We start from the raw sequence: 12527 nt of genomic DNA, 5'->3' as shown, positions 1-12527 counted from the left end.
TGTGATAAATTGCCTGTTCTTGAAATCCGGCAAAATATTTCAACATTGAACTGAAGCTGATAGAATTTGAACTTGCATGTGTTCCAAAGCTGAATCGGAAACTGCCAAACCCCAAATATGATGTGAAAAATATTTAAAAAGGGCAATGACACTGTTGGAGTGCATAACATGACTGTTAGATGAAACCCAGTTGATTTCTGATTAATGACAATGTATAACATAGCCTAATGCATAATGGTTTAGGGTCTCATTTACATAAAAGTGAGGAGATTGAGAGGGGCCAAACGTTCACCTTATACAATCTACTCAAATTGGTTGATCTGTTTTTGGTCCCGGATTGTGAACTGAATATGTATTGGTCTTCTCATCTGTCTAAAGAGTACTTTACTAATGTCATACAGTAGATCATGAATAACAATCACATTATCACCACTCAATATTAAACATATGTTTATGACAAACCTTTCAATCCTTAAGAGTTCTTTGAACAGTTAGAAATAATTGTATTTCCTCTGGCTCAAACAATTCCCGCCATGCATAGAGCCTCACCACACTTGCATTAATTCTGTTTCTGAGTGGCTTCAACAGCAGTCTAAAGCAGTCTGAATCATTTACCACATGGAAGCATGGCGGGACTGACATCTGTGTGTTTTGCTCATGACTTTTGTTTGCATATAACACATGGAGGTTTTGATGGTGCGGTCCAACTCCCTGCTCTGTTGTGAGGACGCCCTTGTCTCTTGGCTGTCCTAATATCCCTTCTGGACCACTGACTTTCAACTTCATTTGTAAAGTAAATATTTGTCTGGGAATAGAGTGTGTTGTTGCCACTTGTCAGAGCTCGGCCTGAAAGTGGTTATGAGCTTAAGGGTTGTTTTTGTGGCATTGCTATGTTTGACATCTCTCACCTCATCAATGTTAGTTGTATGTTGAGATTGTCATTTCGCTGTAAATCTCCAATGAAGTAGATCATCATGACTTAAACTCAAATAAACTAAATCAAAGCTGTTACTCTTTATCTGTTCTGGAGCCACAACATAGGTTGCAATAGTGGACGGTAAGAGAAGAGTTTCATTGAACCAAAAAGCAGACACACGTCATTTTCACAAGTTAAACATATAGACCATATGTCAAATCAAATAAAATTTTATTTGGCACATTCGCCGAATACAACTGGTGTAGACTTTACTGTGAAATGCTTCTTATGAGCCCTTCCCAATGATGCAGTTTAAAAATAATAATAATAATAATAAAAGACAAACAGTAACAAGAGGAATAAAGTACAATATACAAAAATTTAGCTATATATGGGGGGGGGCTGTACCAAATCAATGTGCAGGGGTACAAGGTATTTGTGGTAGATAAGTACATAAAGGCAGGGTAAAGTGACTAGACATCGGGATAGATAATAATACAAGTATAATAGAGAACAGAGTAGCAGCAGCAAATGATGAGTGTGAAAGTGTGTATGTGTGTGTGTGTGTGTGTGTGTGTGTGTAGTGTATGTGAATGTGTGTGTGTGTGTTTTATGTGGGAGTGTCAATGTAGTCTTTGTGAGTGTGTATAAATAGTGTGTATATATACACTGCTCAAAAAAATAAAGGGAACACTTAAACAACACAATGTAACTCCAAGTCAATCACACTTCTGTGAAATCAAACTGTCCATTTCACATGCTGTTGTGCAAATGGAATAGACAACAGGTGGAAATTATAGGCAATTAGCAAGACACCCCCAATAAAGGAGTGGTTCTGCAGGTGGGGACCACAGACCACTTCTCAGTTCCTATGCTTCCTGGCTGATGTTTTGGTCACTTTTGAATGCTGGCGGTGCTTTCACTTTAGTGGTAGCATGAGACGGAGTCTACAACCCACACAAGTGGCTCAGGTAGTGCAGCTCATCCAGGATGGCACATCAATGCGAGCTGTGGCAAGAAGGTTTGCTGTGTCTGTCAGCGTAGTGTCCAGAGCAGGAAGGCGCTACCAGGAGACAGGCCAGTACATCAGGAGACGTGGAGGAGGCCGTAGGAGGGCAACAACCCAGCAGCAGGACCGCTACCTCCGACCTTTGTGCAAGGAGGAGCAGGAGAAGCACTGCCAGAGCCCTGCAAAATCACCTCCAGCAGGCCACAAATGTGCATGTGTCTGCTCAAACGGTCAGAAACAGACTCCATGAGGGTGGTATGAGGGCCCGACGTCCACAGGTGGGGGTTGTGCTTACAGCCCAACACCGTGCAGGACGTTTGGCATTTGCCAGAGAACACCAAGATTGGCAAATTCGCCACTGGCGCCCTGTGCTCTTCACAGATGAAAGCAGGTTCACACTGAGCACGTGACAGACGTGACAGTGTCTGGAGACGCCGTGGAGAACGTTCTGCTGCCTGCAACATCCTCCAGCATGACCGGTTTGGCGGTGGGTCAGTCATGGTGTGGGGTGGCATTTCTTTGGGGGGCCGCACAGCCCTCCATGTGCTCGCCAGAGGTAGCCTGACTGCCATTAGGTACCGAGATGAGATCCTCAGACCCCTTGTGAGACCATATGCTGGTGTGGTTGGCCCTGGGTTCCTCCTAATGCAAGACAATGCTAGACCTCATGTGGCTGGAGTGTGTCAGCAGTTCCTGCAAGAGGAAGGCATTGATGCTATGGACTGGTCCGCTCGTTCCCCAGACCTGAATCCAATTGAGCACATCTGGGACATCATGTCTTGCTCCATCCACCAACGCCACGTTGCACCACAGACTGTCCAGGAGTTGGTGGATGCTTTAGTCCAGGTCTGGGAGGAGATCCCTCAGGAGACCATCCGCCACCTCATCAGGAGCATGCCCAGGCATTGTAGGGAGGTCATACAGGCACGTGGAGGCCACACACACTACTGAGCCTCATTTTGACTTGTTTTAATTACATCAAAGTTGGATCAGCCTGTAGTGTGGTTTTCCACTTTAATTTTGAGTGTGACTCCAAATCCAGACCTCCATGGGTTGATAAATTGGATTTCCATTGATTATTTTGGTGCTATTTTGTTGTCAGCACATTCAACTATGTAAAGAAAAAAGTATTTAATAAGATTATTTCTTACATTCAGATCTAGGATGTGTTGTTTAAGTGTTCCCTTTATTTTTTTGAGCAGTATAGTCTAGTGAGTGTGCGTAGGGTCAGTGCAAGATAGAGTCAATGCAGATAGTTTGGGTACCATTATTTTATTATTTAGCAGTCGTATGGCTTGGGGGTAATGCTGTCTCGGAGCCTGTTGGTCTGAGAGCCGGTACCTTTTGCTGGACAGTAGCAGAGTGAACAGTCTATAGCTTGGGTGGCTGGAGTCTTTGGCAATATTTTGGGCCTTCCTTTAACACCGCCTGAAATAAAGGTCCTGGATGGCAGGGATAACACTGTGTACTTCAATAAAGACCTTAGCCCCTTGACTTCTCATGAACTCTGTCGGAGTTTGGCCCTGCCCAGGTGAGGGGCCAGTGTCTACGCTACTCACAGCTGGACTTTTGATCTCTGGGTATCTGTGGGTCTATGAGGCCACCTAGATCCCGTGCCAGCTTCCGTAATGCACCTGCCCTAGCACCTGACCTTGCCCAACAGATGAGGTGAGCTCAACGGCCGACAAAGCGCTCATGGAAACATTCCTTGTGTATGAAACCTTGTCTTCCACCACTGGCATGCATCCCTTTCAGGGGCTCTCTTGTCCTGCTGGGGAGGAAGTTTGGCACTCTGCCCCAAGCAGCACATGGGTGCGCGTAATCTGTTTACGGATTGGATGTCATGTCCCACTGACCCCTGAGTAAACCCTGTCGTTATTGGGTGATCAAAGCAGTGACATCAGCCTGGCTGGGCCGGCTGTTTGTTTTCACATGGAGTCTGGCCCAGTTGTGATGACTGAAAGCAGACTTCCGATTTAGTCAGCTTCAACATCTGGGAGAGGGGTATGATGTCAAGTTGTGTGCCTGAATCCCATTATGTGTGAGATTAGCACACAACCAGCCCCTGTCAAGAGGGCCAGACTACAGTCATTAGCTATGATATATTATATGTATCTAGCTATAATATAGGGTAATGTAATCCAAGGCTATGGGGGAGTGAAAGTGACCACTGTACAGTACAACGTGAGGAACACCCCATTGTTTTGTGTAAATGAAGTAAATGGTTGTCCGGGTTCTCTTTTGAAAAATAGAAAAATATGAGTCTCTACAAAAAGAGGGGTAAGATTCTGTAGTCATCTCTTTTTACATTCCATGGAATCTGTTCAGATCTTTCCAGTAAACACCGCAAAGAAGCTGTTTTGAGTTTCATTCAAATCCAGGCCTAACAGAGATGAAGGGTTTAAGTCCACAGAAAGACAAAAAACTGGTTTCCCTTCCAGTAAGTCTTAGCCCTTACAATAGCACCTCCTCATCGATCACTTTTTTACAATCCCACATTTGGACTTGATATAACATTGTTCTTTTGATTTTTTTTGTGGCCACAAGATGTTTGAAGTTGGGGTTTGGGATGGGCAGTATAGCCTGGAGAGAGGGGAAGCCATAAACAACTTCTAAACAAACTGGACAGATGGGAAAAAGGAAAGGATATATCCCCTTTGGACATGGATGAATGATTCCAAAGCCTGAGGGCCATATAGCCAATAAAACAAGAGGATCTGTGTAACGTCAATAACTTTTGTTGAAATGTGTCACTGTGGCGTTGCATCAACTGGATAACTTGGGATATGCAGCAGGTGCAAAACTAATCAGATAATTCATCAAAAATCGAACACAGACAAATGTTTCAATCGATAGAAAGAAAACATTCCCATCTGCACATGTTGATGGATTTGTTCTGTTTTGGCTGGTGGCTCCATGCAATCAATGTCACTTTTAATTAATACTAAATGAAACCTGTTAGCATCAAGACAAGCTAGATGATACCATATTGATGCCAAAATATATTATGGACTTATATTCAAGTCCAATATTTTATTATACAAATAAACCTATAGAGACAGTGAACAACATAAGGGTTTTTCGTCTAACAAAATGCATATGTTAGAAGTGTAGCTATAGGATTCGATCATATTACATTATGAACAATTCCATAGCACAACATAAGGGATTTTCGCCTAACAAAACGCATATGTTAAAATTGTAGCTATAGATTTCGATCATATTACGTTATGAACAATTCCATAGTACACAGTATGGCCTTGAGCATTAGGCAACAGTATGTGTATCACATTAGATGCCTGGATAAAACAAGCCTGGATCTGTGAGATAAAATGGAGAGCATTTCCAGAGAGAAGAGGCCCAGAGAGGATCACTGGAGTTCTAGTATGTTCATCTGAAGGTTATTCACCACATTATTTTTTGGGGGGGTTTAATCTGACAGGAGACTGAATGCTTAAATCAGAACCACTCCTCCTGACAACGTTCCTTCCAGATATCTTTCCCCTTCTCCTAGGTGGTCCCAGATCTGTACTGTTTGCATAGCTCCATTCCAACACCCATGTTTGACATTCAAGGTGTGTGCTTTGAAGCAATCAATCAATCCACCAATCATTCCATAAGGATTTAAAAACACTAAAAACTAAAAGTTATAGTTTTGAGTGATTTGTACTTCATAGGTCATTTTCAGTATGTCAGACTCATCAGTTTCATTGGTCAATCATTTTTCTCATCATATGTTTGTCAGAAAAGCAACCTATTTCAAGCTTAAAAATGTTCAGGTGCTCTAAGTGAATGCAGACCACACTACTATTACCATTGACCACCATCTTGTGGTTACATGCAAAACTACAACAGGAAAAATGTAAATCATTCTAAGCATCTACAATTTGCTGTGGTAACATGTCCTTGCTACTACAATAAGCATCTATAATTTGCTGTGGTAACATTCCTTGCCACTACATTAAGTAACCATACACAGCTGTTTGTGTATTTAAACATGGACATAATGTATGAAATTAACATAAATACCATAATTCCTCAAGGGATGTACCTGTCTCCACTTTGGAGTGGTCTGTCCTCTCTGTCACCTTCTCCTGGCTGATGAGGTAATCAACAATCCGCACCCCAATTAGTGGCTCAGTGTGATTCCATTCCATGATGACCAATGAACTACTGGGCTCATAGGAGTGGGACAACCTGAGCCTGGTAGAGAAATAAAGAGAGTGACACCTAACTCCACAAATCATGACAAGAAAAGCTCATCTTCAGATATCAATACATAGAATCTTATTTGTGTTTATCAAGTTGTGTAAACTGATTGTTTTGATTGACTAACCTAGGCTGGGGGAGAGGGGCACATGTTGGCAGGCCATCCATCCCGAATGCGTTCGAGTCGCAACGGCACCAGTCATCGATGACGTCACCTTTCCCAGAACACCACAGCATGCTCATCATGGCCTCCTGCAGTGCCTGCAAAAAGATAGGATGGAGCAAACACTGTCAATATCATCTGCCCCTCTAGGGGGTCATGCAGTCTTCCTCTAGTTCAGCGATTCTCAACTGGTGGATTGGAGGTTTTGAATGGGTTGCAGTGTCAGTTTTTCTTTAATAAAAAAATACTTAAATGACTAAAACCAGGTAGAAAGTGATGAAATCATTTAGTGTCTTAAAAACATTTCTTCAATCACAGTATATCATATAGAGCTATTAGCAGCGTTATTTAGCGTATTTGGTTGATGTTGTGGTCTCAAACCAGTGAGCTTACTAACATTCTTAATCAATAATTATTTCCTATTTTACATTGTCATATAATTGCTACATTTACTATCAATAAAGCATTAAAAATAGTTTTCCAGATTGTATTTTGGCGAGGAGTTTTCATGATGCGATTATCGGGTTGCGACTGAGAAAACCTGATTCAGTTTGGGTCCCGAGGCAAAACTAGTTCAGAACCACTGCTCTAGTTTATCTTTTCACAGTTTGACATACTGATGTAGTCTTATGTCTGCTATACACTACACGATTTCCCAACATTTTCAAGTCAGAGAGCAGCACATTTTGCGACCGCCATTGCCAAACAACTAGCCTATGTGTTTTGCTGTGGTACACTCCCAAAACAAGGGGTTCTCTCACTGCATGATTAAATGTATAAATTGACATCACATTATTGATGGTGAATGTTCTTTTATGTTCTGAATAAAATAATTGGAAAATCACATAGGTTGTTTGTTGCAGGTGCATGGGAATCATTGTATGATATCTTCAAAGACAAAACAATGTGCACACTGCTCTTGGCAGTATCACTTTAGTTTATTTACGCTTTTAGGAATCCACTCTGATCATGAAGATTTGACTATGTCTGCAAAAATCGGTGAAAAAGAAAGTAAACCAAGGTTTTCAGTGCCTGGTAGGTCTCGTTGTTGGAGACCAGCTCGTAAAGCGGGGTGGCCTTAGTCATCTGGAGCAGGACAGGCTCGGCTGGACGCCCAGGCCCAGGGCTCATATGGCAGAGGTGGCAGGAGTACGGGCACTGGCCCTGGCTGCTGCAGTCCATGCGCACCCCCACCGCCATGCGTTTGGCACCGGAGTCCAGCAGGCTGGCGATGTATGCTGGGTAGGTCAGGGTCCGGGGCGCCTTGTCACGCTCCTCTGACTCTTCTGATGGGGAATTCCCTGAAAAGGGCATAGTTATAGTTACTGTGGGCTTTGGATATTAGGATTTATTGACATAACTGAATAACACATATTGTTTCAAACAACATTTGAAATCTTGTCAGCATTTACAAAACAGAGAAATTATAGACGTTATTTTTCAATACAAATGTGAGTTATCATCACGACTCAGGTTGGGATATATATCTGATATATCCACACATTGCATTTCCCTCAAAACTGGCACTGCATTCCATTCTATTTATTATGCTGTCCTCTCAAATGCACTTTGGGCATTGCTGGCCTGCTGGCATCTTCAAAGACAACTCTGAAGAGCAAGTTGCGTTATTAAATGCAAAGCTTTGCCACTTTTTCTCTTAAAAAGCATTCAAATTACCATTCCTTCATACTGCTGAGTCGTGTGCATACACAGGCAATTTAAAAGCTCAACAGGCAACTGAGGAATAGCCAGTAGCGGGGAGCTGGCTTTGATGAAATGAGACATGGCTTTATGAGCCAACCGGATGAGGGGGAGAAATATACACACAAAGTCACCCTTTACTCTCCCACATAATGTAGTCCATATCTTAGAATGGGATCGAGATATAAAACTAAATCAGAAGACACACCTCACTTTGTTTGTATATCAATGAGTAAGAGTAGATGGCCATCACTCAAACAAGAGGACACGTCACTGCACTCAGTTCAAGCTTTCAGGGCCAAGTGAGTTCTAACGTGCTACAACATCACTCAACTTCCATAATCATTAGATACAATCAGAAAGATGGAGTTTGCCCACTGTTATTCATAGATCACATTGCCCTTAAAGTGTGATACACGTGACAATGGTGGGCTTGCCATGGGCGTTTGGTCCGGGCCTGGGTGCAGTTTGAGTGATTAAGCTCAGCTATGTATGTACTTTTTATGCTGCTGATCAACTAGCAGGGCATGTCAGTCGTCATCAAATCATTGACAAGCTGGACCTCTGGTGGGTATGTCCCAAATGGCACCCTATTCCCTATTTAGTGCAGTACTTACATGCACTATAAGGAATATGATTCCATTTGGGACGGCCATGGTCAGGCCTGAGGGGTTACGGTGGCCCTCTGTGGGTCGTGACAGTGCTTGATTAATCAAAGAGAGAGGGTCTGTGCCTGGAGCCATAGCATGCACTCTGTCCATGTCAAACACAGCTGCTGAGAGACTCAGTTCACGTCTGGACGTTTTCACAAGACATGCAGGATGTTAACGGTGGCAGTTTTACAAGGACAACTTGAGTTAGGAGAATGGCGTTGACTTTTAGGCTTTGGAATAAAATAGTGGATCAATGTTTAAGGAAATCGACTCAGAGAATCACTCTGGATACATAAATGATGTTGGAGAACCAAAAATACATTAATACACAACAATACATATATTTTAAGCACTCTCTCTTATGTGCACACACACACACGCACTCACATATGTCATGCACGCATGCACACATACACCATTTTGCTTTGACATGCTGCTCTACCTCATCACCCAGACAGTTATGTGGCAAACATAATGAATATCAAGATAAGGCTGCAAAGACAAATCGCTTTCAAGGAAAGGAGAAAACATCCCATTAAATTCCATACATTCCATACAGGGTCTCGGGATGAGAAAGCAGAGGAAAATCCTGTCATCTGCAGCCCACCTTGAGCACGTCTCTTGGAAAATGAGAGACTTTTAATCTAAATTGTGTTGGATGCTTCCCGTTTCTGACAGTCAGATTGGTACCAATTACAAGATGTTGGGAAGGTGAGGATTTGAAGATTCTTTGACACAGTATAGAACAGACAGAATGTGTCATCACTCGGGAACAGTTGGTGTTCAGGACTGGTGTTCAGGACTGTTTTGCTAGCACAGACTGGAATATGTTCTGGGATTCTTCCGATGGCATTGAGGAGTACACCACATCAGTCACTGGCTTCATCAATAACTGCATCGATGACGTCGTCCACACAGTGACTGTAAGTACATGCCCCAACCAGAAGCCATGGATTACACGCAACATCCGCACTGAGCTAAAGGGTAGAGCTGCCACTTTCAAGGTGCGGGACTCTAACCCGGAAGCTTATAAGAAATCCCGCTATGCCCTCCGACGAACCATCAAACAGGCAAAGCCTCAATACAGGACTAAGATCGAATCGTACTACACCGCTCTGATGCTCGTCGGATGTGCAAGGATTTGCAAACTATTACAGACTACAAAGGGAAGCACAGCCACTAGCTGCCCAGTGACACAAGCCTACCAGACGAGCTAAATTACTTCTATGCTTGTTTTGAGGCAAGTAACACTGAAACATGCATGAGAGCATCAGCTGTTCCAGATGACTTTGTGATCACGCTCTCCATAGCCGATGTGAGTAAGACCTTTAAACAGGTCAACATTTACAAGGCCGCAGGGCCAGATGGATTACCAGGACGTGTACTCCGAGCATACGCTGACCAACTGGCAAGTGTCTTCACTGACATTTTCAAAATCTCCCTGTCTGAGTCTGTAATACCAACATGTTTCAAGCAGACCACCATAGTCCCTGTGTCCAAGCACACTAAGGTAACCTGCCTAAATTACTACCGACACGTAGCACTCACGTCTGTAGCCATGAAGTGCTGTGAAAGGCTGGTTATGGCTTACATCAACACCATTATCCCAGAAACCTGAGACCCACTCCAACTTGCATACCGCCTCAACAGATCCACAGATGATGCAATCTCTATTGCACTCCACAATGCCATTTCACACCTGGACAAAAGGAACACCTATGTGGGAATGCTATTCATTGACTACAGCTCAGCTTTCAACACCATAGTTGAACCATAGGGCTCCTGAGTGGCACAGGGGTCTAAGACACTGCATCTCAGTGCTAGAGGCGTCACTACAGACACCCTGGTTCAAATCCAAGCTGTATCACAACTGGCCATGATTGGGAGTCCCATAGGGCGGTGCACAATTGGCTCAGCGTTGTCCGGGTTTGGCCGGTGTAGGCCGTCAACTGACTTGCCTAGTCAAATAAAGGTTAAATAAAAACAAAATTAAATAGTGCCTTCAAAGCTCATCACTAAGCTAAGGACCCTGGGACTAAATGCCTCCCTCTGCAACTGGATCCTGGACTTCCTGACGGGCCGCCCCCAGGTGGTAAGGGTAGGTAACAACAAATCTGCAACATGGCGACCCCTCAGGGGTGCGTGCTCCCTGTTCACTCATGACTGCATGGCCAGGCATGACTCCAACACCATCATTAAGTTTACTGATGACACAACATCACCGACAACGATGAGACAGCCCATAGGGAGGTGCCAGAACAACAACCTCTCCCTCAACGTGATCAAGACAAAGGAGATGATTGTGGACTACAGGAAAAGGATGACCGAGCATGCCCCCATTCTCATCAACAGGGCTGTAGTAGAGCAGGTTGAGAGTTCCTTAGTGTCCACAAACTACATGGTCCAAGCACACCAAGACAGTTGTGAAGAGGGCACGACAAAACCTATTCCCCCTCAGGAGACTGAAAAGATTTGGCATTGTTCCTCAGATCCTCAAAAGGTTCTACAGCTGCACCATCAAGAGCATCCTGACTGATTGCATTACTGCCTCGTATGGCAAGTGCTCGGCCTCCGACCACAAGGCACTATAGGCGGTAGTGCGTACGGCCCAGTACAGACTGTTCTCTCTGATACTGCACGGCAAGCGGTACCGGAGCACCAAGTCTAGGTCCAAGAGGCTTCTAAACAGCTTCTACCCCCAAGACCCCTGAACATCTAATCAAATGGCTACCCAGACTATTTGCATTGTCCCCCCCCCCCCTCCCCCCCCCGTCTTTTACACTGCTGCTACTCTCTGTTTATTATCTATGCATAGTCACTTTAATAACTCTACGTACAGTACATTAACATATTACCTCAATTGCCTCGACTAACCGGTGCCCCCGCACATTGACTCTGTACTGGTGCTCCCTGTATATAGCCTCACTATTATTATTTTTTTGCTGCTCTTTAATTATTTGTTACTTTTATTTCTTTCTTTTTTTAGGTATTTTTCTTAAAACTGCATTGTTGGTTAAGTAAGCATTTCACTGTATTCGGCTCATGTGACAATGAAAATGTGATTCGATTTGATTTAATTTGTTCAAGGGATACAATACATTTCCTCCCACATAGAGAAATACTCTCAGATCAACACTAGGTGATGCTATAGTCAGTGTTTCTAGCAGCATTGCAGTATATAAAAAATATAACTGATCATATCACTGCAGATTATTTTGTTCACCATACTAAGGGTGGAAATAATAGGGGAATCTTTTACATTTTGTGGAGAAAAGATGCTAATAAAAACATTGTTATTATGATTTCCAGCTGACTTACGCATCACAGAATTAAAATATACAGTAAAGTTACAAAGGCAACACAGAGCACTGGGTGGGAAAATCATATCAAAGAGAGTTTCAAAATATCATATTGATACTGTTTGAAAAAGATGACTAAAATGTGACTACATGCAGTGAGCCATGCGGTGCCTCCAGAAAGAAATACTTCTATACAGTGCAACCCGACCAGGAGCAGAATACATTGGAGCTCTTAAACAAATCTCTGTGACGGGCAAATCTTCCCAGGCAGACATTGCTTGTCCTTGAAAATTCACAGGGGCACACTTTGCTACACCTATTTTTTTTATTTTAATCTTTATAGGCAAGTCAGTTAAGAACAAATTCTTATTTACAATGATGGCCTAGGAACAGTGGGTTAACTGCCTTGTTCAGGGGCAGAACAACATATTTTTACCTTGACAGCTCGGGGATTCGATCTAGCAACCTTTCAGATACTGGCCCAACGCAGATACTGGCCCAACGCAGATACTGGCCCAAGGCAACCTGCCGCCCCTATACGCAACTAAGCAAAATGCAATAAAGCAGATACCTACTC

The 12527-nt window shown here is 43.3% G+C and overlaps 1 protein-coding gene across 9 annotated transcripts in view; it reads right to left on the bottom strand.

Moving 5' to 3' along the window:
• Positions 1–12527, bottom strand: part of LOC106599413 (astrotactin-1) — a 282536-nt gene that overhangs the window by 31581 nt on the left and 238428 nt on the right. For 8 of the 9 annotated variants that reach the window (XM_014190633.3, XM_014190634.3, XM_014190635.3 and 5 more), the window contains 3 exons: positions 7330–7598; positions 6262–6395; positions 5977–6128 (listed from right to left, as the gene is read on the bottom strand). In XM_014190633.3, the coding sequence (XP_014046108.1) occupies positions 5977–6128; positions 6262–6395; positions 7330–7598 (555 nt within the window). The remainder of the gene's footprint in view (positions 1–5976; positions 6129–6261; positions 6396–7329; positions 7599–12527) is intronic. The other variant, XM_045714659.2, reaches the window with a different exon arrangement.

Source organism: Salmo salar, chromosome 03 (genome assembly GCF_965601325.2).
Source record: "Salmo salar chromosome 03, fSalSal1, whole genome shotgun sequence".
In the NCBI taxonomy this organism is placed as follows: Eukaryota; Metazoa; Chordata; class Actinopteri; order Salmoniformes; family Salmonidae; genus Salmo; species Salmo salar.
This window is presented reverse-complemented; position numbering and strand designations above follow the sequence as displayed.